General features: G+C 40.9%; 1 protein-coding gene across 3 annotated transcripts in view; it reads left to right on the forward strand.

Annotated features, from left to right (window-relative positions):
* Positions 1-24308, forward strand: part of NFKB1 (nuclear factor kappa B subunit 1) — an 85706-nt gene that overhangs the window by 12448 nt on the left and 48950 nt on the right. For 2 of the 3 annotated variants that reach the window (XM_030564457.1, XM_030564455.1), the window contains exons 2-5: positions 5175-5227; positions 9215-9299; positions 17705-17745; positions 21292-21390. In XM_030564457.1, coding sequence (XP_030420317.1) covers positions 5183-5227; positions 9215-9299; positions 17705-17745; positions 21292-21390 — 270 coding nt within the window. In that variant the 5' untranslated portion in view covers positions 5175-5182. The remainder of the gene's footprint in view (positions 1-5174; positions 5228-9214; positions 9300-17704; positions 17746-21291; positions 21391-24308) is intronic. The other variant, XM_030564456.1, reaches the window with a different exon arrangement.

Consider the following 24308-nt stretch of genomic DNA (forward strand, 5'->3'; position numbering starts at 1 on the left):
CTAGACCATTTGTACTCAAACTGTGTAGACTAAAAGCAGAGACCATATCCCTTCTTGCAGGGTGGGATAAAAGAGGCATATGCTGTATGGGTTTTTTTCTGTGGTTTCAGGCCTCACTGAAGTATGAGTCTTACTCATAATTACGCTTCAAAACATGAATAGGGAAATCTCTGGGAATAAATCTAAAATTATTTTTTGTTTTCACTTTTATAAATAACTTTTTTATAAATGTTTTTTTTCATGTCTTTACTTCCTGTTTGGATTTCCCAGTTCATTAATACATGTTTGCTATATACGTGTTTCCAGCAAGACCAGTGTCATGCAACCAAAGCTAATAAGTAAACATGAAGTTAAAAAAAAAAAAAAAGGAATTTTGAAAAGCCCCAGTAGCTGCTCGAGAAGACCTTTGTAAATGTTTGCTGAAATGACTGGTAAACCAACATCTGCATCATCAAGTCTGATTCCTCTCAGACTAAGAAGTTAATATCAGGTTCTGCTTGTTCTCAAAAGGGTGAATATTTTTTAAAAATCCAATCCCAGTCAGTTTCTATTGTGTATGCTACTAATTTAGAGGAGAGAAATGTCTTTGCTCACCTATTAAAATCCAAATCTGATAATGAGCCAGCAACAGTAGCTGGGAGGAATTGTCCACCAAGAAAGCAAAAGGCATAATGAAGATAGAATAAGCGCTCGCTGGCATTGTCTGGAAACGCATGTCTTACTCATAGACTTTAAGGTCAGAAGGGACCATTATGATCATCTAGTCTGACCTCCTGCACAAAGCAGGCCACAGAATCCTACCCATCCACTTCTGTAACAAACCCCTAACCTATGTCTGAGTTACTGAAGTTTTCAAATTGTGGTTTGAAGACCTCAAGCTGCAGAGAAGTGCAGTGGAAGTGACCCATGCCCCACGCTGCAGAGGAAGGCGAAAAACCTCCAAGGCCTCTGCCAATCTGCCCCGGAGGAAAATTCCTTCCCGACCCCAAATATGGCGATCAGCTAAACCCCGAGCATGTGGGCAAGACTCACCAGCCAGCACTCAGGTCTTGTTTTGTTGTTTTTTTAAAAGGCTACATCATTTCACATATAGTCATCGAATACAGAGAGATATCTAAAATATGCTGATTGAGCTACAGCAGCATTCCTCAGGTTTTGGTTATTCTTACTGGCTCTTACTCAAGCATTAGTTCCAAGCCTTAACACCAAGTAATAGTTGACATTATATTCCATACTCTGCCCTGAGTTAGATCCATGCAATCCCATTAGCTTCAGTATACATTGTAGAAACAGATATTTGTTACTTCATTATTTAATAGCAACAAAGCTGTAAATGACTTTTCTCTGGGAACTTCTCTGAAAGTGTCTAACCCTTTCCTCTTCCTGAGTCACCTTCCCCTATATCTAAAAATAACACTAAAGGGCAACATTTTCCCCTCTGCTTCTATGAAGTCATACAATAGCCACCCTGCAGTGGGGACAAGGACGTAAAGCAGGGACACAGGAATTCAGCCTGGATGGCATGGATCTCAGCAGATCCCACCAGTCTTCAGGGACCTCCTGCCTGTGGTCCAAGGGGGTAAATGCTGTTCTTCTATCCTCCTAGGGAGCAGTCAGAGGAAAATTCCATAAGTTCAGAACTCCAGTCTCTTATGTGGGAATAACCCAGAAATGATTTCCCCCAAATTGAAAGAGTTTAAATTGTGCAGTCTTTCTCTTTCACTAGACATCTCTCTTTCACATCATACCTATTCATCTGCTCTCTACACTGGCTTCCCATAGAATATTGAGTTAAGTTCAAGGTCTCAGTCCTCATCCTCAAGGCACTCAGTGGGCTGGGCTCAGAATACCCAAAAGATCACCTGAGGTTCCAGGATGAGGACTGTGGTTGACAACTCTCCTCCTCAGGCATATTGGAATTTTCTACCACAAAGTTAAGGCTCGTCTGTGCAGGAGACAGAGCTTTTGGGGGGGCAGTCCTAAACTGTTAAACTATCCGACAGGAACTGAGGACCACTAGAAATTTCTCCATCTTCCACGCCGAGTGCAAGGCACAGTTCTGTGACCAGGCTTCGCTAATGTAAAAACATAGCAGCATATAAATTTACAGAAATATTCCCTAAACAAAAACACTATGCTGCACATATAATTTTCTTTCTAGGAAGAAGTTGAGAGAGTGAAGGAATCACACATGACAGGTGTTATGTCATGTAATATATGTGTGGAAGGTGCTCAGATACTACAGTGAGGAGGGCAGTGTAAGAATTCTTTGGGGAGGAGTTGTTATTCTCAAAGTCTCCTATTTTGGGTGATGTTATTGGCTTTGCCTCAATTTCTTGGATATATGGAAAACCTAAGAGATGGGTTAGAATTTATTTAGAGACCAAAACATCTTGTATGCTAGTGAAATGTTCTAAGGGCATTTTCAACACTACTTTGCTTTGAAGATGGATGAAATGCTTTTAGTTTGAAACAGAGAGTATATTAGTCATTTGGAGGGGATTGTTTTAGACTTCTTGGGGGTGAATTTTTAGCTAGTCCCTGAAAAAGCACTCAGTCTATTTACATACATAAAGCAGAATGTTTGCATTCCCAAAAGTGTGTGTGTGTGTGTGTGTATGTATGTGTGTGTGAGAGAGACAGAGACAGGGTATTTAGTCAGTAGGGTTATATTCCTCTATAATCCAGAACTGTAAAAAACAAAACAAAACCTACTTAGAATGCCTCATTGTTTGCAGTAGCTGTACTAATTTTAAACACATTTGTTGGAATTATTAATGGTATAAATAAATAAAGTCTATTACACAGAAGGATGTTGTGTAAAGAGAGGCTGGCTACAGATGCTCTCTCTGCCAGTCTTTTTCTTCATAAAGGGTTATAATGTCCATAGCAAATTATAAAACATAATAGGAAAGACAATGCTTAGCTTTCTGAGTTTTGTAATGTTATATAGTTGACTAACCGTGCTTTGATTACTGACATCTTGTTGTAATAATTGATCAAATACAATTTATTATTATACCCACTATTTCATCTTTGACTGAATACCATTTCCAATTATTTGATACATGACCAATACTGCAACTAGACGTAAGGTACACTCCCACTTTAAAAAAATCTCTCTTGAAAGTTGAAGTTAAGGGAAAAGCAAGTTTGTACTAGCTGTGCTAAGATGTAGTTTTACCATCATGAACTCTTGTTTTACCAAAGAAGGCTTCTGTTTTTCCCTTTTTGATTTTCTCTCTCTTTTACAATGGTGCTGGAAGACTGAGCCACATCTCCTTTGGACCCTGTCAACTTACCAGGTTTAATTTCTGCCCAAAGAAAGTACATGGATGTTCCAAATTTTCTTTTCAATGCTTTCCCCTCTAGTCATGTAAAGGTCACTCGGTGACTCAATTTTCCTTACAGATTCTTAATCATTTCCCACATTTTGCATGACTATAGATTTTCATAATTGGTTTTTAGCTCACTGGAAAATATTGTTAATAATCTTTGTGATGAAAGATGAGAGCCATTGGCTTCTGCCTATCTTTGTAAAGTTAGTCTCCTTTATTTACAACATATGTTTGCATGTTACAGTCAAATGAGTCTTTTAGAGTTAATACAAGTCATTAGCTACATTGTACTATCTACTCATACATTTCCCTGAGAAGTTTTTTTAAAAAATATTTTAACATTATAAAGGAAATTTAACTACATTTTACAAAGTTAAAATAAAAAAGCAGTCTTTTGTCACAATTAGACTAGAGAACTAGGAGCCAGGATTCTGAGATTGATTTCCTAGTGACTTGCTCTGTGGCCCTTAGGTCCACATTTCCGAAGTGTCCACCAATTTTGGGTGCCTCTCTTTGGGAGTGCTCACATTAAGGTATCTGGAAAGTTAATTGTGAGAGGTGCTGAGCACCTGCAGCTCTTATTGGCTACACTTGCAGTTGTGGGTACTCAGCACAAGTGGCAGTCAGGCCACAGATGTCTCGCATCGGGCATCCACAATCAAAGGCATCCAAAATTAGTCAACACTTTTGAAAATTTGCACTGTACCTTCTTTGGCCCTCCATTATACTGTGCAGGGTTTCTGTGAAACTTAATTCATGAATGTTTGTAAAAAGTTTTGAGATCTTTGGAAAATAGATTCTATAGATACACAATATATGATTATTGTTGCTTAAAATATGCTAATAGCTTTGCTTAAACTGCCGAAGCCCAGCATGTTCAGAGTAAAAACCAGGGTAAATTGATTTTAATCTCCAAGCAGAAAGCCTTGATTTAACTTGGTGATTTTCATCATCTTTTCTGTTTGGGCTTCAGTTATTTTGATAGAGAAAGATGCATTCTTATTTGTTGATATAGCCATTAAAACCTATTTATTTACAACTAAATAGAACCTTTACATTAATCTTTTTGCTACGTAGGAGGATACACGATAGCTGCATACATTTATTTAAGCAATTACATAACTTAATATTTTCAGATTCTTATTAATTGTACATTTTTAGTATGTTGGAAAATGGTGAATGATATATTGCTAATTTACTAGATAATTAACTTTTTGCTTATGATTTGCATCAAGTTGCATTAGGACGATAACTGAAATTTAATAAAAAGACACAAAAAAAAATTTATTTTTCATTTAAATATTTTAAGAGAGTATAATAAATTTGGATCTTAACATATTTTGCATTAAATTCAGATTTCATTTTAAACAGGTTTATTTTTAAAAAGAAAAATTTATAATTTGAATAACTTAATCCAAAAAATCTGATTTTTTTTAAAAATTCGTTTTAAATTAAAAAAATTGATTTTTATCCACCCTGGTAAAACAAATTTATTCCTGGTTTTAATATCATTACAAGGGGAGATGAATGTTGACCCTAATACTTTGTTTGGGATTTTCAATTCAATGGGAGCTGAAAGCAGGAAACTCCAGTCTTTGTTCTGAGTCCCACCCTTTGGAGGTGCTAAGCAATTTTAAAGGTATCTGGGCAGTGGATAATGTTACTATTACAGTTGGATAGTTCAGAGATGGGTTGTCAGAACTTTAAGAATGAATGCATGTAACTTTTCATTTGAAAGCAGACTAATGTTATTTTGATACAGGTATTATTATTGCATACTGAAAAAAATACGGCTGTCAGTGAACAATCATTCTCTTCGTGCTTTCATCATTTCAGCTCTTAAAATGGCAGAAGATGATGCCTATATCATGGGAGTATCTGATCATCAAGTAAGTATTAACACACAGTTTATATGCTCTAAATGTGTCAAAAGCATATGAGTTCATTCTGTCTGGCTATCTTAGCTATTTCTCATGTGCCCGTTCCCATAGTGTCTAAACTTTCTATAGTCTGACAACATTAAAGAGAAAAATATCAGAATAAACCTGTCTCACTAAGAATCCCATATCAGTAAAATGTAAATTTCTCCCACTGTCGGGCCTACCCTTTGACATTGTCTGTGGCTTTGAAAGAAATTTGTTGATATGATATTGACTGCAGTGTTCCTTCATTCACAACCATTTTGGTACGACTCCAGAATTCCCAAGCTCTGCAGTAATCCAAAATGACTTTAGGTCACTTTGCTTATAATTAATTCAAGTGATGAGAACTGTGCTTGATTCAAAGGCTCCAATTAAAAATATATTAATCTCCTAAGGCTTAATGTATGTAAATACATGCTAAATGGATTACATTTGACATTTGGATCTGGCTTTGCCCAGGGCAAGAATACAGTATTTCCAGTCCCAAACTTTCAAAAAGCATGAGATTGATTTAAAAATAATGAGATTAAAAAATTACATTTGATGTTTTTTGTTTGCCTTCTGGTTTTGGAACTACCAGGGTACACGGTCTGGGGTTACATTTTTAAGCTTTTCTCCCTAGCCATGAGATCTAAAAACATACTTTTTTAAAATAAAAGTTCAGATTCTCACCTATTCACATGACTCCAGAGATTTAAGAATAACGCCAAATATCGTGAAACTCGCAATAAAATCACTAGGGTTAGTAACACTGAGAATGGGACTAACTTTTCTTACAGTACATAAAAAAAGAAACATAAAATCCTAGCCCCATTAAAATCAACAGCAAAACTCCCAATGAGCTCAGTGGGCCAGGGTTTCACTATTCAGATCTATTTTCCCATTGAAATACTCATGTAAACCATCATGAGTGGCAGTGAGGGATATATGTACATATAGGAAGGAGAGAAGAGATCTCGTAGTTCATGAAATCTATTGAGTTTAATTAAAAAATCAGAGAGCTCATTTGTGTACATAAATGCATCCCTGAAGAAACCAGTCTGACTGAAGTCCCTTGTCTTCATTGATGGGCAGTCACCTTCATAGAATCATAGAATATCAGGGTTGGAAGGGACCTCAGGAGGTCATCTAGTCCAATCCCCTGCTCAAGGCGGGACCAATTCCCAGCTAAATCATCCCAGCCCGGGCTTTGTCAAGCCTGACCTTAAAAACCTCCAATGGTTGCGATTCTACCACCTCCCTTGGTAATCCATTCCAGTGCTTCACCACCCTCCTAGTGAAATTTTTTTTCCTAATATCCAACCTAAACCTTCCCCCACTGCAACTTGAGACCATTACTTCTTGTTCTGTCATCTGCTACCACTGAGAACAGTCTAGATCCATCCTCTTTGGAACCCCCTTTCAGGTAGTTGAAAGCAGCTATCAGATCCCCCCTTCATTCTTCTCTTCTGCAGACTAAATAATCCCAGTTCCCTCAGCCTCTCCTCATACATCATGTGCTCCTGCCCCCTAATCATTTTTGTTGCCCTCCTCTGAACTCCTTTCAATTTTTCCACATCCTTCTTGTAGTGTAGGGCCCAAAACTGGACACAGTACTCCAGATGAGGACTCGCCAATGTCGAATAGAGGGGAATGATCATGTCCCTCCATCTGCTGGCAACGTCCTTACTTATACAGCCCAAAATGCCATTAGCCTTCTTGGCAACAAGGGAACACTGTTGATTCATATCCAGCTTCTCGTCTACTGTAACCCCTAGGTCCTTTTCGGCAGAACTGCTTCCTAGCCATTCGGTCCCTAGTCTGTAACAGTAAATGGGATTATTCCGTCCTAAGTGCCGGACTCTGCACTTGTCCTTGTTGAACCTCATCAGGTTTCTTTTGGCCCAGTCCTCTAATTTGTCTAGGTCCCTCTGTATCCTATCCCTACCCTCCAGCATATCTACCACTCCTCCCAGTTTAGTGTCATCTGCAAACTTGCTGAGAGTGCAGTCCACGCCATCCTCCAGATCATTAATGAAGATATTGAACAAAACCAGCCCCAAGACCGACCCTTGGGGCACTCCTCTTGAAACCGGCTGCCAACTAGACATGGAGCCATTGATCACTACCTGTTGAGCCCGACAATCTAGCCAGCTTTCTATCCACCTTATAGTCCATTCATCCAGCCCATAGTTCTTTAACTTGCTGGCAAGAATACTGTGGGAGACCGTATCAAAAGCTTTGCTAAAGTCAAGGAATAACACATCCACTGCTTTCCCCTCATCCACAGAGCCAGTTATCTCCTCATAGAAGGCAATTAGGTTAGTCAGGCATGACTTGCCCTTGGTGAATCCATGCTAACTGTTCCTAATCACTTTCCTCTCCTCTAAGTGCTTCAGAATTGCTCCATGATTTTTCCAGGGACTCAAGTGATGCTGACTGGCCTGTAGTTCCCTGGATCCTCCTCCTTCCCTTTTTTAAAGATGGGCACTACATTAGCCTTTTTCCAGTCATCTGGGCCTTCCCCCGTTCGCCATGAGTTTTCAAAGATAATGGCCAATGGCTCTGCAATCACATCCGCCAACTCCTTTAGCACCCTCGAATGCAGCGCATCCGGCCCCATGGATTTGTGCTCATCCAGTTTTTCTAAGAAGACAGTGAAAGCCTTCACCTACTTATCATGGGAAGGGCCCTCCCTAGTCTTTGTTGACCATAGCTGAGAAGGATGAGGAAACAGTCACTGACTTGCGATTACAATGCAGTTGACTCCAGTGTTTTCCCCTGCTGAGGTCAGTGGGTCGGGACACTGCTAAGGGGGAGAAGAGAGAGAGGAAGGAGAGAAGAAAAGCATGGAAGGACTGTTGAAAATTCTCAAACCCTATCCTTAGAGCTGAGAGCAGAGCTTGCACAACAAGCTGCCCCTATGGATACAGAGGGAGCAGACTGGAGCTGTGGTGCAGTCGCTAGACTTTTGACTGGACAGCTGTGTATTCACCACCAGTGAGCTGTCCCTGTGATCCTGTCCTGGCAGAGTCAACCCAACAATTTGTTCTAAACTAGTGGATTAATTGTGATGAAAATACAATAAGACTTGCTGCTTGTATGTTAATTGCTAGACGAATAACAAGTACCACATCATCCAGTCCAGGAAGAGTCTCTCTTCTGTCATATTAAATACCTTCTGAAGCAAACATCTATGTTTATAAAGAGGTTCTGTTTACTCATTTTTATTTCACAGGTACTTTTTTTGTTTTGGGCTTATCCTCCAATTTGAAAATTTAGTTGTGGTACTACTTACAGTAGATCAAAAAGGCTGTTCTTAACTATATTTTTATAGTATTCAATGAGAACTTTTGAAGTTGAGACCACGGAAGCTGCTCATTTGGTACTGTCATTTTAACATGGTGTGTCCCTTGTGAATATGTTTTAAAAAAAGATGATGGCTAGATGATGGTTAGATAAGGGGATTGGGAGTTGGAACTTTTTAGCTCTGTCATTGACTCTGAGCATGACCTTGGGCAAATCACCTGGGGCTAGATGTTCAAATGCTTAGTGGCCTCTATTGGGGCCATATTTTCAAAAGAGTTCCACTTCCAAGTGCTTTTGAATATTTGGCCTGTGGTGCATGTACACTAGCACTTTGCACTGCTCAGCAGCCCCTTTCCATGTTTGCTACAGGTTACACTGCTCAAAATGCTGACCCCTGTCTACACTACCAGGTCCCACAGGAGCTAGCACTAGTGGAGTTGCACCATTACAAGATGCATCAAGGAGTGTTAGTGTGGACAAGTCTTTAAACTCTCTGAGCTTTGATTTACCTTACCTGTGATACAGGAATAAGAACGCATACCTATCAGAGGTATATTGGGAGTCCTAATTAATATTTTCAAAGTGCTTTGAAATCCTTCCCTGAAGGATACTGTATGTGTAAAAGTATTTTGTGTATTAATAATCATTAATTCCATTTCAATACAGATGTTTGCAATGGATCAGTTCATGGGAGTGAATGCACTATTTAATAATACAGGTTTCATTACCTCAGATTTACCACTACGAACAGGTAAGAGCCACTGCTGTTTGGTCATGGTGATTTATCTTCCTAGTGTTTCTTCCAATAATGTGTGTGTGTGAGGGGAGGATGTCTTTCAAAGAGGACTATTTGTTTGTATTTATTATGTTCTATTATGAAATATCTTGAAGTTTTTATCCTTACTTCCTCATATTGTTGTTGAAATGTCAGATTTTAAAACACCTTTAAGAATCCCCCCAACCTCTCTTCACCTGTGAGAAGAATCTGTGACTGTTCTTCTACCAAGGATACTTCTGTGCCTAAGTATAGAAACTGAATGTTTTAGCCAGTTAAATGTTCTGATTGACCAAACATCAATAAATGATGTGTTGAATTTTTAAAGGGACAGTAGCATTTTTAGATGCCTCCAGTTGTTGTATTGCCTGCATAGTGTAACAGATACATTTTTTGCATGCTATCTTGTGCTGTGTTTCACTTGTTGTAGTTGTTTTTAAGGGAATATGTTTCTCACTAATGAAACCTAGAATATATTCAGCTTCCTGTATTATTTGAATCTGTTTTCCTTCTCAGTGACTCTGTATTTCCTGTAAAGTGTCAGATTGATATTAAAAGCACCTAACAGTTTCCTGAATGTTGACACAATGTTGAAAATGCAGAGCTAACTTCTGGCACTTCCCCCACTGCAACCTCTGTAAAAAAAAAAAAAAAAAAAAAAAAAAAAAAAGAATATTGTGAGTCAGTATTCGGATCAATTATCCCTAGTGTGGGACCGATTTAGGAGTGTTGAAATCCTTGGCAGAGATCAAGAAAAGAATAAACATATATTGATTAATATTATCTGGTAATTTGTTCTTGGAGGTTTTTTCAAATGTCATTTGTCAATATTATTTTTAATTTGAAAGTAGGAATCCTGAGCCTCCCCTGTCTAGTCTGTTGGATTAACAGATTTGGAAAAGAAAACTCTGAATCCTTATTTATCAATAATGTTGTTAGAAGTTTTCTCTGACCTATTGTTAATGTCTTTGCTGCTGATTCTCCACTGCAGCTTACATGCTGTCATCATGTTCTGTTGATGATCCATTTAAATCCACATTCAGTCAGGACATATCTGGTACTTCTGGCATCACAAATTGCTTTTTATCACAGAAAACAAAAGTGCAGTTTGGTGGATGCATTTTCAAATATGACAGCAGTAAAGGGCATAAAAGTAAAATCCTTGTGCAGAGAGCTACGTAAATCCCATTTAAACTGAATTTTAAGGGCTTAAGTAATGCTTCTCTGCAGAGAGTTAAATTTCACCCTAAAAGAATAATATATATATTTTTTTGAGAATGCCGTAGAGGTTAGGAATTTGTTGTTGCTTTAGCATGTCCTATTGTAAATCACTCTGCTTTTTCCTAGGATGAGTATGAATACATTAGGGTCAGGAATTGCTTACAGTGTAAGTGATATTGTTTCAAGAGAAATTATTTATCTGAGCAGCAAATCTCTTAACTTGCTAGCATTCAGTAAATGGATTTTGCCATCAGTTGGTATAGCAACATTTTTTTATTGACACAGAGTGGAATTGGCCACTAGGATTCAATTGCAAAGCCTAGAGGCTTGCTACAGAACATACCCCTAGTTTTTTCCCCCCAACTTCTCCAAGTCTCTGTGAGAGACATCTGCTTACTCATTTGAAACAGTTTTAAGTAGCAGGTCCTAACTCTGGCGTGATCAGTGTTGCACATACCTCTGGGACCTTCTGCCATGATATGCTTCTCGCCCCATATAGCTTTTTAGTTTACCTAATAATCTTCACTTAATTTCTTGAGTAATGTCACCATAACAAATCATGGCACATAAATTTCCTACTGTTCTTTGAATTGTGGTGTTTTCACTGCTCTGAGTCTGCCTTTTAGCCACTTTTTAATATGGTATTGTGAGATTGGGGATTATATTTTAACCGTTGAAAACAGGAACTAATACTCTTCTATATTCAGTCGAGATTACTTGCAGTTTTGTCTTGGGATTTTCAAAAGTGCTTATTCTTGGTTTAATTAATCTCTGATTGAAATCTGTGGGGTTGTTACAATTTACTTCAGTCAGAGCAGAGTTAAGGCAACACAGAGTGCTTTTGGAAATCCCACCCTATTTTTGTTTGTGTGTGTGTGTGTGTGTGTCTTTCTGTCTGTCTAAGAAAGTGATCCTCAAACAGGCCTGAGAAGCTTCCCTGGTAGTCTTCAAAGTGAAGCACTTTGACAGCTATGTAGGGAGAAATTGAGGTGGGAGGTGTCCAAGAGAGAACTTATCTCTCACAAAGTGATCTGCCGAATAAAGAAGTTGGAGAACCGAGTCGGCTAATAATCTGCCATTGATGCAGCTCCAGCACTTAAATCTTTCAGTCAACCATGGACAATGGCTGAGTTACTGTTTTGACAAGGAGCAGGTTTAATGTATAACCATGGGTTGTAGTGCAATATGAGCATCATTTAAACAACTAATAAACAACTTGGGAGTTTAGGGACTTTCTGACAAGTAGGCGTGCATATGTTTGTAAATATAATGCAATGATGTCCTGCTGTCCCTCCAGCTTCATTCTGACTGTCTGAATAATACACTGCTCATGGGGAGCACTGGGATGCATTCTGCCTTGGAGACAGTGTCTCCAGCAAATCCTTGCTGTTTAGGGGGTCGAGGGAGCACAGTCTATGACACCCTTGTAAGAAGAAGAATTTACTCATCCAGTGTGGCAATCCAGCCCATTCTAGTGTGGAGTGGAGGGGCAGAGCTGTACCTCTGTTCATCCCTTACCCCCCCCCTTTTTGGCAAGTTACACCCAGAGTGCAGGGGCTGCAATTTTGGCTGGTTCCCTACTGCCTCCTTCTCACGGCACAACCATTCGCAATCTTTCCCACAACATATAGAAAAAAATGTGTGCAGCGATGTAACAGTTTGGGGAATATGTCTGCATAAACTTAAGAAAAGATGTGATTTTATGACCTCTATTCAATGCGAATTAAAACTTCCATTGTACGGCAAAAGACAGACCATGCCTGCAGATCTGAAGCGGGGCAATTAACAATTGAATATCTGCACCCAGCAGCTGACAAGGACTATTATCTTACTAATGATTCTTACCCACTGAACCCTGCCCTATGCCCGACAGCCATGGGGTGTGTATGTGTGTGCTGGAGAATGGAAAATCCCCAGAAGGGCAGAAGGAGAAAGAGGTGACAGACTGATTGTAAAAAGAGACATGTGCTCTAAGCAAGGAATCCATATCACCACCAGAAAGAGAAGACACGCTGGAGGAGAGGGGCAAGACAAGCTTGCCTTTTCCCAGCAGAATAGCCAAACCCCAAAAGAGTCTCAGGAGTGAGGAGGACTCTGAGTGGCAGAGGGATTGCATAGCAATTTTGTTGTCTCACCTAGATCTATACCTCTTGTCCTCTCTCTGAGTAAAGTGTGTGCGTGTTAAAGAAGTTCCTTGGCTTTAACTGTCATGTGGTCCCTGAAGAGAGAAACTATAAACCAGAATGCCCACAAGGTTAGACCTCTGGGAAGGGCATTTATAAGCTCCAGAGGCAATCTGGAGGGCTGAGGCACTGATTCCGGGGTGTAGGCATCTGTTTGGTGGGATCCCACTGCCAATGGAATGTCAGACAGGAGGTGCTCACCTGGGAGTGCACCTGAGTGACCCAGAACTAGAGATAATGGTCAGTCACTGCCCGGACTGCAGCATATGGGATCCAAAGGTTGGGTCCAATACATTAGCCTGTCACCATCCAGAAGTCAGGGCTATCTCAGAGGCTAAAATTAATTGTTTCAGGCACTAACTAGCCAGGCGCTTGGCTAGGAAAATCCACCGGTCTTGCAACTCTGCCAGTCTTGCCTGGGTGAAACTCTCCAATCTCACGAACCCCATTCTCCTTGGCATTTCTGTGCTGGGAAGGATTAAGGAAGTGGCCCTATCCTGAAGATTGGTACTCCTCCAGAAAGTGTGTGCAGGAGCAGGCTCTGAGAGAAAAAGGAGGAGTGTGTAGCAGTGAGAGGTGGCAAGAAGCATGAGGTCTGTGACTCAAGTGTGAGAGGAAGGAAGGAGAGTGAAGAAACACAGCTGTTGAAGGCGATGAGACAAGTAGGCCTATGACTCAAGAAGGAGGGCAGGTAGCGAGACAGAAGTTAGTCTGAACTGAGTGTGGCAAGAGGAAGGAAAAAGAAGTTAGGTAAATAAGTAGGTTCAAAATCAAAATGTTGCCAGTCTGCCCCAAATGTATCCATGTGAGGAGAATGTTAATTTCAAATACAAAGCCCTCCTGTTTGCAGCGGGAGTGTCAGGCAAATCATGAGGAATTGTGATGTTAGAACTTGGCCTTCTGTGGAAGTGAAATTCATCCCTTTGCAGAGGGCTGCACAGGGGTGAATTTCATCCAAACAGCATAGAATTCTGGGCAATATACACTAACTATAGATTATGCATTTTGAAAATGTAGGAGTGCAAACAAAGGTTGACATATTTAGCGTTTGATTCGCTGCTGTGCTTTTTTTGCCCGATTTAACATTTATACATTATTCGTTTGTTAGAATGAAATATGCAGGAGACAGAGCTTTCTTGATAGGTGGTACCAACTTGTCAAAAAAAAAAATCTCTCATGAACTGAAGACCATTACAAGTCTCCACACCTTCTGCTCCAGCACACCTCTTCAATGTGCCTATATTCTCAAAGCAGCTTCTACATGTTAAAATAATCACAACTCAAAAACTCTTCTCTAAACAAAACACTCGACTGCACACATTCTCTCCCTGGGGGAGATTTGAGAGAAAAAATGACCCACCCAGGACAAATGTTAGCCACATTGTTTGTTTGATGCATTTCTGGAAGGAGTTCAGACACACTAATGATGAACGTGGTTTAAGAACCTGTATAGAATAGAATGGAATCCTTTCTAGCATTCAAAATAAAATGACTAGGGCATTAATGTTTGAAAGTCAATTAACATACTTGCTCTTTATTTTTAAATAACATTTCTAATAACACATAACAGTACTACATCAGAATGACTTATTTCTGCAGGGTTTTTTTTTTCAGTCAATCAAGTTCAACAATCTAATTTTTACTGATGATAAGAAGGTGCAACTCCAGGCCTACTTTGTTTAAATAAAGCTATGATTAATGTAATCTGACTAGGCTATAACAAGCCATTATGCCAACCTTCCTGCATTTCCGATAGCTTTTTCTTAATTAATTAATATGTGAGGCGTCCAAAGTCATCTTCTGCCTTGGTATTTTTGTCTCTGCTATTAGAACGTAGTTCAAAATGGACCCACTGTTACAGACAAAGAGAATAAGCAAAATGGTATATCGCTCTATATCTATTAAAACTTTTAGTAAACAAAATGTTCAGTTGTGTTCTAGAATGTCGGCAAAATGTTTAATTGCATAGGAAGAATATAAACCTAATTTCCATATTTGTTACTTTGGCCAACTTAAATATTAGTTTGTTTTATAGTTAGTTGCATTTAAAAGGAGCTTGAGATTCCAGATTGTCGTTGCTGACCTTTGTAATATATCTTTGTCATGAAGGCAGTTGCTGAGTCAACTGATTTTGACAGATACGCAATGAGGGATCCTAATATATCTGCCAGTTCGAGTATTTACCAAGATTCCCTCTTTTGAGAAGATTGTGTGATATCTTTATTTAAGGAATAAAAAACTATTTTACTAAAATTGAATGGTCTCAGTGCCTGGGTCAGACATAACACAATCACATACTACAGATAAATGAATCCTATAGTATTTCAACCAGTCAGTGAACATCAGGTTGCAAAAAGATTAATGGTACTCTTCTAAACTGCCCCCACTGGAGATGTCAAAACAACATGCCACTTGTGGTGGATTGTGCAGTTGTTCAGAATATGGTCATGCATGCTCTGATGAGCTCCTGGATCTTATCTTCTCAGTGGGGTATGGAAATACCCAGAGGCTCTGCTAGATTACTATGGTTTGGCTCATTTTGGCGAGATTCTGGTGTCCTGACGGGCTCTGTTAGACTTTTTGGACTTGTCTTTCTCTTGGCTGTTGGAAAAAAAAAAAGTGATGGTAACCACTTGTGGCACCAAAATGATATACAACTCATAGTAGATTGTGCAGATCTTCCTAAAATTATTCTTTTATTACAGACTTTGATAATCAGCTGATTGTTAACTTTATTAACATTTAAGCGTTATCATTGCTCTTATGAGTTAACACCTCGTTAAGATGAAGGGGCAGTTTACACCTCTCAGAACTGTATTTTTCAGGCTCTCTGAAACTCATGAAGGCATCCCTCCATCAGTAACACTTGTTTCACATTATTAAAATTATCTTCACAGCCATAAGGGCAAGAGATGAACTTTCTCTTTTCACAGCTGAGAATCTGAATGAGATGGCAGGCAGGGGTACTCCTTCGCTCCATGTACCTTCCTCCAATTTAAGCCCTGATTAGACGGAATTCTGTGCTCAGATGCCATGCAATGAATGACTTCAGTGAGAATTTCTTGCGTAGGGCCTGCTCTAAGGTCATTGAAGTCAATGGAAAGATTTTTTATTTCAATGACCTTTGGATCAGGCTTATTAGGATCAAATTGACCTCTCTTCAGAAGACCAGCATGATCCTTTGCATCACTTAGGTTCTCAAAACAGGGCTTAGCTTAAGTAGGATTTAAGTGGTGCATTGACTTTCTACTGGCCCAGTGCACAGGGATGGATTTAACCAATTGCATCTAATTATGGACCATTTAAGTCAGTTGGAGTCTGACATTATTAGTCGAGCAGACCCATATACCTGATATCAGAAACTGGCTCATGAGTAAAATTTTTGAAAGTGGATACAGGACTTAGGAGCCTAAGTCCCATTTTCAGGAGTGAGTTAGGCACTTAGGACGGGATTCGTGAGGGGGACTTAAGGACCTAATTCCACTTTAGTAAACCTAAATTCAAAATTTAGATCCTCAAAAATCTGGCTCAACTGCATCTAACCCTCTAGGTGACCAAAGTCCTTAGGCACCTATGTTTCCACTGGGAAAGTCCCCACGGTGCTTACATTTCTGGCAGTGGGCAAGTGCACAGTCACCGGATACCACCGAGCAGCTTGGCACCTAACTCACACTCTGTAAACGAGGCATTCCCCAGCCTATCTTGCCTGCGGGACCTGTTCTGGTGGACATGCTTAGACGCTGCTTTAGAGCAGAGGACTAGGCTTGGGGCGCACAAAACTCAGCTGTAGGAGGAGGTGGTAAAGTATGAAATACTAAAATAGTCATTAGAGCAGAGACTGGAACTTGTGTCTCCTACATCCCAGAGAAGTGCTGTGTTAGTCAACCTCTCATTTTCTCTGGTGCAATTAATATTTAATTATTTCATACCAAGTGGAGTGGCTTCAACAGGAGACTGAGAAAGCCCCACCGTAGGATGCCCCATAGCCTAGTGGTTAGGGCACTTGCTTTGTGGGTGGGCAACCTGGTTTTAAATCTCTGCTCCACATTAGGCAGAGGGGGGGGATTGAACTGGGGTCTCCCACATCCCTACTGAGTGCTCTAACCTGTTGGCTAAAGTTTACAAGCAGCTGCCTCAGTTTTTCTTGAAAAATATTTGACCTACAATACATGCCTAACTCCAGGAAAGGGTTCACAGCTATTAATACCAAATCCAGGGAGGTGCCACCCTTTGGCCCAGAGTTGGGATCTTTAGCTCCTTCAGGGGGCAGGGCTTTGGCCACCCACCTCTCTTTGGCATTTCCAACTAGCCTGCTTAAGCAGCTTCCTGCTCAGCTTGCTGGCTTATGTGTATCTCTTTTTAGGCACCTAGGTCTCCCCGAGGCATTGTGTAAGGAGCCTGGGTGCATAGCTCAGGATTGTGAATTCCACTTGCTGGTCTCAGCCTTAGCTCCCTTTGTGAATCTCACCCTTTAAAGCCTAAGGCTATGTCTGCACTGTACACCTAACAATGACGCGGCTGTGCTTCTGCAGCCGCGCCATTGTAAGGTGTGCTGTGTAGTTGCTCTTTATCCCCAGGAAAGAGCTCTCCTGGTGACAAAATAAAACCACCTCCAACAGGGGGTGGTAGCTTTGTCCATGGGAGCGCGGCTCCTGCCAACGAAGCATTGTCCACACTGGCACTTTTCATTGTTAAAACTTTTGTCATTTCGGGAGGTATTTTTTCACATCCCTGAGCGACAAAAGTTTTGACAACGAAAGTGCCAGTGTAGACAAAGCCTCAGTCCCATTGAAAGTCAATAGGATGTCAGCTCCTGAGTGCCCAAGTCACTTTCAAAATAAAACTTGGGTTCTTAGGCATATTTGAAAATTTTACCCCATGTCATTTTAGAACATCTAATTTAGCCCTCTGACTTCTTATATGTGATGCTGATGTAAATTAGAGGTGCGTTATTATTTTTCTTTTTTTCTTTATTAGCAGATGGACCATATCTTCAAATCATAGAACAGCCTAAACAGGTAAGAGGAATACTGCATTTTGAAAATCTTTTGGGTAGTTGTGGCAGCATATTGTCTGAGTACCGCTGTAATCCAAGATGGAGGGATACTGAATGACCTATCTCATTGTAAAGCATTTTGAACTAATAAGTGTGGTGCATTATTAGTTGGGTTCTGTTTTGTTTTTTATGCTTTTATAGCACGATTGTTTCCTGTTTTGTTTGGTTCTTATCTCTAGTCATCTGTCTGGAAGTGTCACAGGGCAAAAAAAATCTGAGGGTTATATTAAATGTATTTTACTAAAGATAGAAAACATTTCTATCTAGGAATGAGCGTTAAAATAGATTATGATAGGAAAATGTCCCAAAGTTTTAAACAAATATGAGTCAATGAAATATTTCTGGAAAATTTGTAGGGTTTTTTTCATATTTCTTGCTAAAATGAACATTAAAAATAACAAATATAATGGCCGTTTTCTGCACTCTTTCCAAAACTGTTGCAGGAAATTTTACCTCATGATTTGTGTAGTGCCGTGGGATTTCTTTTGTCACACGCTTGGTAACGCTGAATACCCCAAGAATAAATTAAGGTAATTTTGGGATGCAATTTTTGTACAATGTAACACCAACAGACCCTCTTCATCAGCAAGTGGGATCAAACCTGAGGCCTCAGTGCATGAACCTCTACTGCATGAGCTAGAAGCCACATGGCTTTTAGCTAAGGCTATAGTAGACTCATTAACTCTAAGTGGTCTCAGTGCCACTAGCGGGGACAGAAACCATACCCAGGAGGTGTGCGGGTTACACAAGCACAGAACAACACTACTTTTCACTCCTCTGTCAGTATGATTTTCATCTCACTGCACTACTTAGACTTCATGCAGGTAAAGTGTATGGGAGTTGCGGGGGATGGAAACCACCTTTCCATCCAGGGCAAAGGTCCAGAGTGTTCACTGTGACTGATACTCCAGCATTTCTGTTGGAATTGTGGCTTCAGCCCTTCTAAAGCATTTGCACATAATCCTACATCCAGTGATTCCTCCCTTGGCCAATACAATACTGAGGCCCTTTTCCTACCCCTCCCACACAGTCACATACAAGGCCAGATTCTGATGCTCTTGTGTGGGTGCATAGGGAGATGGAAGTGACCAAAGATTGCCCCACCACAGGCACACCCCGTGTAAAGGCCTGTCACAATACAATCTGTGCACTCGGGAATGCAGTGACTGCTCACTCCATGCACATCTAGAGACATACATCAGCCCAAAGGAAGTTCGGGGGAGGTGGGTCCCTGACCCCACTCCTAGCTTTGCACCAGGCCAGGCACACTGCACTCAGTGAAGTGTGCATGCTCCGTGCACCAGGAGCTCTGGGAGCAATTCTGCTTCTCATGTGATTCTGAATCATCCCGAACTCCAGGCTGTGCCTTAAATACATGATTGGGTCTACTGTGTGCAATGGCTGTAAAATGGCCACCCCACCCATGGCTCCCATTGTGGAGAGGCCCAAAGCGCACCAGAAAATTTAAGGTTTGTAGTGCGGCTGTGCGGGCTGAGCCATGGATAGAGCACTGGGCAGGCAGTCTGCTCACCGGCCCCACATAGGTCAGTCATGGGGACAGGACAACGCTGAGTAGGGAAGGTTCTACAGGCAATTACATGGATCCAGTGACCTTGGCAGTTTGCAGTGGCTTCAGTGTGGCTGTTCTGCAGCCTTCACTCTAGGTTCAGAAATGAATTTCAGCCCTGGCTGCCACAACTCCAACCCCGACTTGAGCGGTTCACCAGCAGAAAGCCCAATTGCTCTGCCTTAATGCGTTGAAGTGAATTTTAACTTTCGTGTTTCATGATTATCAGTCTGTTCTGTGGGTATGTGAGTGAAAGTCAAACATTGTATAAGGCACAAGTTTTTAAACAGCTAGATATTGCGGAGGCTTTGAGGTTGATTACTCATTTTAAGAGTAATTGTGTGAGCATTGTGAATAACTGTGGGCTGACAAACACTTACATTCAGAGGAACCTGATGTGAGATGTCTGCAGCCTGATTCTGCCAGGCAATTGTTGTCTGATTAAGGCTACAACCGTATAGTTGACGCTACTTGGCAGACTGCTGCACTACCTAGAATCACACTGAACTCAAAAGAGCTCTGTCAATCACAGGATTGGGGCCTAAGAGGGGAAACCTTCCTGACAAAGAGAGGTAGTGCCATTTGTAATACTACAGTTAAATGTGTATTAACGTTTCTTTGTAGTGGATCCTATTAAATACTACTCTCTCCCAAATCCCCCCTCCCAGGTGGCTTTCATTTTCAGTAGTTTTTTTCCATCCCTGGTATGTCAATGACTATAGCAGTTACTTAGAACCATCTTGTTTAAATTTCTCTTTGATAGAATAAATCCTTTGAAATTTTATGTTTATTTACTTCACTGGGTTTATGCCAGTCTTTCTCAAACTGGGGTCGCCACTTGTGTAGGGAAAGCTTCTGGCAGGCCAGGCTGCTTTGTTTACTTGCCCCATCTGCAGGTCCAGCCAGTCGTGGCTCCCATTGACTGTGGATCACTGCTCCAGGCCAATGGGAGCTGCTGGAAGCGGCGCGGGCAGAGGGACTTACTGTCCGCCACTTCCAGCAGCCCCCATTGGCCTGCAACAGCGAACACTGGGTTACGCTGATTTATATGTTTTGAGGATCTGACCCATGTGTCTATTCTTAACCTTAGAATCACAGATAAATTGTGTTATCTCAGATATGATGGTGTAGTTATTGTTGGTAAAGGATGACTTTCCAGTGGCAATCACTATATGCTGGCAGAGTTCCTTTGCAAAAATTGTCAGTGTCCTCTCATGTTTTCTGTCCAGTGTAAAAGTAATCTAATCATAAAAGTGCATTATTTTGTGCAGCTTTCTTAACCTGGACACTTCCTACTCCTTTCCCCACCTTTACAACAATAAATAATGGGGGAAATAAAGTGTTCATAAGTACAGGACACCGAACCTCATGGATTTCAGTTCACTAGAACTTTCTGTATTTTTGAATTTGCCTTTGTTCCTATATGAAACACATTTCTTGGCGAACTGGAGATCCCTCAAAAACTTGTTTGAGAAATACTAAAATATGATGTTCCTGAATGAAATGTGAAATTGACATTCTTGTTGGTTTCACGGCTGCTATGCTGTGAAAGGGAGAAGAGCTCTTTCTTTCCCTGCCCCCTTCACCTTCCCTGCACTGTTGGGGCTCTTATTTTATCTCTCCCCATCCCCTGACTGCTACCATGATGTCTTCAAGAGTGTCTTCCCTATTCTAAATCCTTCATCCATCTTCTGACTGGTTTCTGGGGTGCAATGAGATCTCTGCACCTAAGTCCATTTAGTATAATCATATTAACATTGGGAGAAGAGATTCCTACTGCCGCTATGTGTGTGAATGAGAATAAAACTCTTTGCCACCCATGTAGAAGTATCCAGAGAGTGTTTCAGGAATTAGCAGCCATAACATTTCAATTTGTCAATGGATAGTTGTTTTGAAATGATGATTGTCAAAGTTGTTTTTGTTTTTTTTTAATCTCCACAGAGGGGGTTTCGTTTCAGATATGTGTGTGAAGGGCCATCACATGGTGGACTTCCGGGTGCTTCTAGCGAAAAGAACAAAAAATCATACCCTCAGGTCAAAGTAAGTTCATAAATTATTAATTATTTAACAATATGATCGTGAGTGCCATACAAAAAATCCTTACATAGGATTGGTTTGTACATCACCATAAATCTATTTGAAGTTATTGGATGAACTGTGTATTTCAATGCCAGTTTTTAAACTGAGAGACTGTAGTGCACATAAATAAGGCACTAGCTGGTTTTTTATTTTTGGCAAGTGGAAATCCATCCTGTGAATTAAAAAGAATCTGCTGAATGTCTCTGGTCCTTCACACTCCAAGCTTGTGCGGTTGAACTGCTAAGTTTTTAAGAGCGGAAATTAGTGCAGAGCTTCTGAAACTACTTTCCCCCCCTCCCTTAAGAGAAGAGGTAGGTCGTCTTTCCAGATGTTTGCTTGTGCTCACTGTTGTGGTAGTGGTTGAAAGCACATTATGCAGCTAGTGCTCCTGAGCCCAGGTTTTTAAAAAATGCTGCCTAACGTTAAGCTCAGTGCAAAGACAGATTGATTTTAATAGGAGTTGGATCAGGCTTACTATGCAGTATTTCCGAAGCAGCTTTGTCTTTATTATTAAAAACCATCAACCAAAGAAAAATACCTATGCAAATACAATGTCAGGTTTGAGATTATGACAGAACTAAAGTTAGGAAACCTCCAAGCTTAAGGCTCCCTCCGCAATCACGTTTTCCTTGCATTGCCGGGGAAGGATATACTATATTTTATCTTGAGCTTTCTGAGCTCATGAATTAAGAGCCATTAAGTTTAGTGAAGAAAGAATTAATTTGCTCTTCATGAGGTAATATCTAATGCAGTGGTTCCCAAATTACCCGTAGCAATACCACTCACAAAAGTCTCTATCAATATGACAGAGTGTACTTTCTGAATTGTTCCATTAGAGATTTCCCCATTAAGAGCGAGAATTAATAGCTTTTAATTCATGAGTTCTTTCCCCCTTCCTACTCCTTAGCATGCTGAAGGTGAGCTTCTGTGCTGGACTGTGCTCACCATCCATTCAGGTGCATGTGCTCTATTCTTCTGTGAATCTTGGGAGAGACGAAGGTTTGGAACAACTGTGTCTCCACCATGAGTTAGAATGAGCATCACTCAGTGTAACCAGCTCTGGCTGTTATAACCTCGAATGTTAGTCTGGTAAATTAGAAATCATAGATTTAGTGTAGCCTTGCAAAGCTATTCTGAAAATTTACCAGCTCTGGCAAAGAATCTGCTCACTTTCCCTTTCACATGATGATGGTAATGAGACAAAGAACAAGATTTCATTTCCAGGTTTAAATATAAAATTACTTATCCCAATAGTGGGATCTTTGAAGGCTTATCCAATATATCTTGCTAATCTATAAGATTTAAACTGATAGAGCACATAGTAATATTGGAGCTCAGATAGTAGTCTGTGCAATGGGAAGCAATTTGTGGAAAGGATTTAGTCAGAAAACAAACTAAAAGACAAGAAGTCAAGTAATTCAGTCTTTCCCATGGGTCCCATCTGCGTTTTTTTTTTCCTGGTACAAGTCGCCACCCGGCAAAACCTTGTGGGAGAGGCTGGCAAAGGAACGAAGTAAGTTCCTCCTGGCCGCTGCCTGTTAGTGCCTGTTTTTGATTCAAGTTGTGCCAGTAAAGAGAGACGTGTTCCACTCCTTTTCCTATCAGCCTCTCTTGCGTTTTGTCAGAGCCTCATTTCCTCTTCACAACTGAGCTGATCTCGAGGAACCCAATTGAATATTCAGGAACAATAGTCTATAAAAAATAAAGAAGGAGTGCCAGAACCTTAGATGTGCTCTTGCGGTAGATGCGAATCACTTCTGATGTGCACAGCTGTCTTAAAGCATCTGCAGGAGCCTAGTCCAGCTCAGCACTGGTCCAGCAGCAATAATCTATGCTGACTAGCAATAGCACCTACAAGCCATTCTGGCAGCCAGAAATTGCCAAGACATAGGGAAATACCTGCAATACCCCCATTTGTAGAATCATAACATTGTAGCTTTTAAGGCCAGAAGAAGGAGCATTAAGTTGACATAGTCTGACCTTCTGCATAACATAGACCACAGGAACTTACAGATTTCACCCAGTTATTCCTATATCAAGTGCAAAACTTCTGGCTGGCTAACCCCCATTACCTAACTCGGGTTAAAATAGCTGTGAAGACATAGTGACTTGGTTTTTAACTCTGGTTAATGGCTCAAGTTAAAGTCCATTGATGTACTTGGAGTTGAACTAGACCTGTTAACTGAGTTAAAAGCCAAGTTGCCATGTCTTCACTGATTTTTTTATATAAGTTAGCACCCAGGGATCTGGCACTTCAAGTCTATAAGAAATAGACATCAGTAATCCAGCATCTCAGGGTAAGCCGGTTATGGGACCACCTCCTAAAACAACAGACCATCCCCACTCCCTGGACCGCAGGTGTTGGTCCCCATCACTGCAGCCTTGGTCCCCGGTTAGAAGGCACAGGACACCTGAGTCATGATGCCGATCCCTGTATCCATGATACTGTTGGGCATCCCGCCAGAGTTCGCCACTGTGTAGATCTCTGTCGTCTAGGCAGGTGTCGATCCCCCTCAGTGTGGGATTGTTCCCAGTCATGACACCGGTCTCCAGCTCCCTGGTACCACTTTTCACCCCGACACAGCTGGCACCCGAGTCAGCACAGTGCTGAATCCGATGCAGTAATGACACAGAGGGCCCCGGTGACCAAGGGGAAACCGCCTCTCCCACTGCCATGCAGTCATCTTCTTTGTGTCCAGACAAAGCAGTGGTGGGCCCCTCGCAAACAAGCAGCTCTGCCGACGACTTCAAGGAGCACCAGGCCTTGCTCAAAAGAGTGGTGCCAACCTGAACTTGGAGGCTGAGGAGTTAGCGGAGGAGTCCGACAACCTCTTTAATGTTATATCCTCCTCTACCTGGGCCAGATCACATTGCCCGTC

This window comes from Gopherus evgoodei, chromosome 5 (genome assembly GCF_007399415.2).
Source record: "Gopherus evgoodei ecotype Sinaloan lineage chromosome 5, rGopEvg1_v1.p, whole genome shotgun sequence".
Lineage (NCBI taxonomy): Eukaryota > Metazoa > Chordata > Testudines > Testudinidae > Gopherus > Gopherus evgoodei.